Source organism: Indicator indicator, chromosome 36 (genome assembly GCF_027791375.1).
Source record: "Indicator indicator isolate 239-I01 chromosome 36, UM_Iind_1.1, whole genome shotgun sequence".
Lineage (NCBI taxonomy): Eukaryota > Metazoa > Chordata > Aves > Piciformes > Indicatoridae > Indicator > Indicator indicator.
The window spans coordinates 3,461,736-3,467,392 of record NC_072045.1 but is presented as its reverse complement, the minus strand read 5'-3'; the positions used below and the strand labels follow the sequence as shown (position 1 = coordinate 3,467,392).

At 94.1% G+C, this 5,657-nt stretch overlaps 1 protein-coding gene across 1 annotated transcript; it reads left to right on the top strand.

Annotated features, from left to right (window-relative positions):
- Positions 1–1,362: 1,362 nt before the first annotated feature.
- On the top strand, positions 1,363–5,657 carry LOC128978260 (basic proline-rich protein-like; the record flags this gene model as incomplete). The annotated part of the gene is made up of 2 exons (XM_054396071.1): positions 1,363–2,730; positions 5,145–5,657. Coding segments are annotated over 2 exons (1,881 nt in total), but the record flags the coding sequence as incomplete, so codon positions are not given.

The window sequence follows — 5,657 nt, the reverse complement described above, 5'->3', positions numbered from 1 at the left end:
CCCCCCCCCCCCCCCCCCCCCCCCCCCCCCCCCCCCCCCCCCCCCCCCCCCCCCCCCCCCCCCCCCCCCCCCCCCCCCCCCCCCCCCCCCCCCCCCCCCCCCCCCCCCCCCCCCCCCCCCCCCCCCCCCCCCCCCCCCCCCCCCCCCCCCCCCCCCCCCCCCCCCCCCCCCCCCCCCCCCCCCCCCCCCCCCCCCCCCCCCCCCCCCCCCCCCCCCCCCCCCCCCCCCCCCCCCCCCCCCCCCCCCCCACCCCCCCCCCCCCCCCCCCCCCCCACCCCCCCCCCCCCCACCCCCCCCCCCCCCCACCCCCCCCCCCCCCCCCCCCCCCCCCCCCCCCCCACCCCCCCCCCCCCCCACCCCCCCCCCCCCCCCCCCCCCCCCACCCCCCCCCCCCCCCCCCCCACCCCCCCCCCCCCCCCCCCCCCCCCCCCCCCCCCACCCCCCCCCCCCCCCCCCCCCCCCCCCCCCCCCCCCCCCCCCCCCCACCCCCCCCCCCCCCCCCCCCCCCCCCCCCCCACCCCCCCCCCCCCCCCCCCCCCCCCCCCCCCCCCCCCCCACCCCCCCCCCCCCCCCCCCCCCCCCCCCCCCCCCCCCCACCCCCCCCCCCCCCCCCCCCCCCCCCCCCCCCCCCCCCCCCCCCCCCCCCCCCCCCCCCCCCCCCCCCCCCCGCCCCCCCCCCCCCCCCCCCCCCCCCCCCCGCCCCCCCCCCCCCCCCCCCCCCCCCCCCCCCCCCCCCCCCCCCCCCCCCCACCCCCCCCCCCCCCCCCCCCCCCCCCCCCCCCCCCCCCCCCCCCCCCCCCCCCCCCCCCCCCCCCCCCCCCCCCCCCCCCCCCCCCCCCCCCCCCCCCCCCCCCCCCCCCCCCCCCCCCCCCCCCCCCCCCCCCCCCCCCCCCCCCCCCCCCCCCCCCCCCCCCCCCCCCCCCCCCCCCCCCCCCCCCCCCCCCCCCCCCCCCCCCCCCCCCCCCCCCCCCCCCCCCCCCCCCCCCCCCCCCCCCCCCCCCCCCCCCCCCCCCCCCCCCCCCCCCCCCCCCCCCCCCCCCCCCCCCCCCCCCCCCCCCCCCCCCCCCCCCCCCCCCCCCCCCCCCCCCCCCCCCCCCCCCCCCCCCCCCCCCCCCCCCCCCCCCCCCCCCCCCCCCCCCCCCCCCCCCCCCCCCCCCCCCCCCCCCCCCCCCCCCCCCCCCCCCCCCCCCCCCCCCCCCCCCCCCCCCCCCCCCCCCCCCCCCCCCCCCCCCCCCCCCCCCCCCCCCCCCCCCCCCCCCCCCCCCCCCCCCCCCCCCCCCCCCCCCCCCCCCCCCCCCCCCCCCCCCCCCCCCCCCCCCCCCCCCCCCCCCCCCCCCCCCCCCCCCCCCCCCCCCCCCCCCCCCCCCCCCCCCCCCCCCCCCCCCCCCCCCCCCCCCCCCCCCCCCCCCCCCCCCCCCCCCCCCCCCCCCCCCCCCCCCCCCCCCCCCCCCCCCCCCCCCCCCCCCCCCCCCCCCCCCCCCCCCCCCCCCCCCCCCCCCCCCCCCCCCCCCCCCCCCCCCCCCCCCCCCCCCCCCCCCCCCCCCCCCCCCCCCCCCCCCCCCCCCCCCCCCCCCCCCCCCCCCCCCCCCCCCCCCCCCCCCCCCCCCCCCCCCCCCCCCCCCCCCCCCCCCCCCCCCCCCCCCCCCCCCCCCCCCCCCCCCCCCCCCCCCCCCCCCCCCCCCCCCCCCCCCCCCCCCCCCCCCCCCCCCCCCCCCCCCCCCCCCCCCCCCCCCCCCCCCCCCCCCCCCCCCCCCGCCCCCCCCCCCCCCCCCCCCCCCCCCCCCCCCCCCCACCCCCCCCCCCCCCCCCCCCCCCCCCCCCCCCCCCCCCCCCCCCCCCCCCCCCCCCCCCCCCCCACCCCCCCCCCCCCCCCCCCCCCCCCCCCCCCCCCCCCCCCCCCCCCCCCCCCCCCCCCCCCCCCCCCCCCCCCCCCCCCCCCCCCCCCCCCCCCCCCCCCCCCCCCCCCCCCCCCCCCCCCCCCCCCCCCCCCCACCCCCCCCCCCCCCCCCCCCCCCCCCCCCCCCCCCCCCCACCCCCCCCCCCCCCCCCCCCCCCCCCCCCCCCCCCCCCCCCCCCCCCCCCCCCCCCCCCCCCCCCCCCCCCCCCCCCCCCCCCCCCCCCCCCCCCCCCCCCCCCCCCCCCCCCCCCCCCCCCCCCCCCCCCCCCCCCCCCCCCCCCCCCCCCCCCCCCCCCCCCCCCCCCCCCCCCCCCCCCCCCCCCCCCCCCCCCCCCCCCCCCCCCCCCCCCCCCCCCCCCCCCCCCCCCCCCCCCCCCCCCCCCCCCCCCCCCCCCCCCCCCCCCCCCCCCCCCCCCCCCCCCCCCCCCCCCCCCCCCCCCCCCCCCCCCCCCCCCCCCCCCCCCCCCCCCCCCCCCCCCCCCCACCCCCCCCCCCCCCCCCCCCCCCCCCCCCCCCCCCCCCCCCCCCCCCCCCCCCCCCCCCCCCCCCCCCCCCCCCCCCCCCCCCCCCCCCCCCCCCCCCCCCCCCCCCCCCCCCCCCCCCCCCCCCCCCCCCCCCCCCCCCCCCCCCCCCCCCCCCCCCCCCCCCCCCCCCCCCCCCCCCCCCCCCCCCCCCCCCCCCCCCCCCCCCCCCCCCCCCCCCCCCCCCCCCCCCCCCCCCCCCCCCCCCCCCCCGCCCCCCCCCCCCCCCCCCCCCCCCCCCCCCCCCCCCCCCCCCCCCCCCCCCCCCCCCCCCCCCCCCCCCCCCCCCCCCCCCCCCCCCCCCCCCCCCCCCCCCCCCCCCCCCCCCCCCCCCCCCCCCCCCCCCCCCCCCCCCCCCCCCCCCCCCCCCCCCCCCCCCCCCCCCCCCCCCCCCCCCCCCCCCCCCCCCCCCCCCCCCCCCCCCCCCCCCCCCCCCCCCCCCCCCCCCCCCCCCCCCCCCCCCCCCCCCCCCCCCCCCCCCCCCCCCCCCCCCCCCCCCCCCCCCCCCCCCCCCCCCCCCCCCCCCCCCCCCCCCCCCCCCCCCCCCCCCCCCCCCCCCCCCCCCCCCCCCCCCCCCCCCCCCCCCCCCCCCCCCCCCCCCCCCCCCCCCCCCCCCCCCCCCCCCCCCCCCCCCCCCCCCCCCCCCCCCCCCCCCCCCCCCCCCCCCCCCCCCCCCCCCCCCCCCCCCCCCCCCCCCCCCCCCCCCCCCCCCCCCCCCCCCCCCCCCCCCCCCCCCCCCCCCCCCCCCCCCCCCCCCCCCCCCCCCCCCCCCCCCCCCCCCCCCCCCCCCCCCCCCCCCCCCCCCCCCCCCCCCCCCCCCCCCCCCCCCCCCCCCCCCCCCCCCCCCCCCCCCCCCCCCCCCCCCCCCCCCCCCCCCCCCCCCCCCCCCCCCCCCCCCCCCCCCCCCCCCCCCCCCCCCCCCCCCCCCCCCCCCCCCCCCCCCCCCCCCCCCCCCCCCCCCCCCCCCCCCCCCCCCCCCCCCCCACCCCCCCCCCCCCCCCCCCCCCCCCCCGCCCCCCCCCCCCCCCCCCCCCCCCCCCCCCCCCCCCCCCCCCCCCCCCCCCCCCCCCCCCCCCCCCACCCCCCCCCCCCCCCCCCCCCCCCCCCCCCCCCCCCCCCCCCCCACCCCCCCCCCCCCCCACCCCCCCCCCCCCCCCCCCCCCCCCCCCACCCCCCCCCCCCCCCCCCCCCCCCCCCCCCCCCCCCCCCCCCCCCCCCCCCCCCCCCCCCCCCCCCCCCCCCCCCCCCCCCCCCCCCCCCCCCCCCCCCCCCCCCCCCCCCCCCCCCCCCCCCCCCCCCCCCCCCCCCCCCCCCCCCCCCCCCCCCCCCCCCCCCCCCCCCCCCCGCCCCCCCCCCCCCCCCCCCCCCCCCCCCCCCCCCCCCCCCCCCCCCCCCCCCCCCCCCCCCCCCCCCCCCCCCCCCCCCCCCCCCCCCCCCCCCCCCCCCCCCCCCCCCCCCCCCCCCCCCCCCCCCCCCCCCCCCCCCCCCCACCCCCCCCCCCCCCCCCCCCCCCCCCCCCCCCCCCCCCCCCCCCCCCCCCCCCCCCCCCCCCCCCCCCCCCCCCCCCCCCCCCCCCCCCCCCCCCCCCCCCCCCCCCCCCCCCCCCCCCCCCCCCCCCCCCCCCCCCCCCCCCCCCCCCCCCCCCCCCCCCCCCCCCCCCCCCCCCCCCCCCCCCCCCCCCCCCCCCCCCCCACCCCCCCCCCCCCCCCCCCCCCCCCCCCCCCCCCCCCCCCCCCCCCCCCCCCCCCCCCCCCCCCCCCCCCCCCCCCCCCCCCCCCCCCCCCCCCCCCCCCCCCCCCCCCCCCCCTCCTCCACGGGCGCCCCGTACCGACCCCGCCACTCCCCCCCCCGCCCCTCCCCCCCCGCCGCTCGCCCCCCCCACAGGTCCGCTCCCCCCCACGCCCCCCCCCCCCCCGCACCGCCATGCCCTTTCGCACCGTCGCAGCCCGGCGTCCCCTTGCAGCCCGTCCGCCGCTCCCTCTCCGCCCTGCCCCCCACCCACCGCACCCCCCCCCCCCGCACCCTGCCGCTCCGCCCACACCCCAACCCCCAGCGACCCCCACCGACCCGTCCCCCCCTCTAGCCCCCCCGTCCCACGCGTCCCTCCCCCTCCCCTCCCTGCCGGGCCCCCCCGCCCGCCGTCCCCACCCGGCCCTCCCCCTGCGTGCCCCCACCCACGCCGGGGCCATCCAACGCACCTGCCCAGTTCCCCCTACCCCCCCTTGCCCTTCCGCTCACCCCCACCCCCCTCTTCCCCTCCTCTTGCCCACCCCCCCGCCCGCTCCCCACCCACCTCCCCCGCGCCCCCCCCGTTGTCCCCGCCCGGCAGCGCCACCCTCACCGCCACCCCCCCCGCCAACCCGCGCAACGCGCCCCGCCTCACATGGTCCTACCACCCAGGCCCCATCCCCCCGACCGACCCCTCCCCCTCGCCTCGACCGCCGACCTCTCAAAATCCCCCTCACCGCCTTCGGCCGCCCCCACCCACACTACGGCTCGATCGCCCGCCTCCTCCACGACCCCCCACAGCCCCACGTCCAAACACACCACCCCTTGCTGGCGCCGCCCTCCCCCCCCTCCCGCGCTACCCCACTACCAGGACCCCCCGCCCGTTAGCGCGTTGCCTAGTCCGGGCCGCGCGGCTGCACGTACCCCCCCGCCCCGCCTTCCGTCGCCCCCGCCACCTAGCCGCGTACACTACCGGGAACCCCCGCCCGCCTATCTAGCCGGCCCGCCCGGTCCACTCGCCCCGGCGGCCCCTGTCCCCTGCGGTCGCCCCCTTCCCGCCCCTCGCCGACCCGAAGTTCCCGGTCCTCCGCTCACGCCGGCGGGCCCCCCCGTCCGGGCCGGGCGTGCTCCTCGGCCCCACCCCTGACCGCCCCCCTCTGGCGACGCCGGGCCCCGCCCCCTCCCTCCCCGGCGCCGGCCCAGTCCCCACTAGCCCCGCGCCCCAGCGGCGTCATGCAGCCGCCGCCACCCTGGCCCGAGCCCGCCACGGCCCCTGGATCACGCACCCCCTGACCCACCGTACCGCCGCGCGCCCCAGCCTTGCACACCCCAGCCGCGCCCCGCCGCAGACACCTCCTTCCCCCACCCCCGCACGCCCCCCACGCCCCCCGGCCCGCCCCGACGTACATCAGCAGTCCTCTCCTGCCTTGCCCACCGCCCGCGCCCGGCCCCGATCCCCTCCAATGTCGCCACCGACTGCCCCGTCCGCCTTTCCCTCCCTCTTCGTCTAG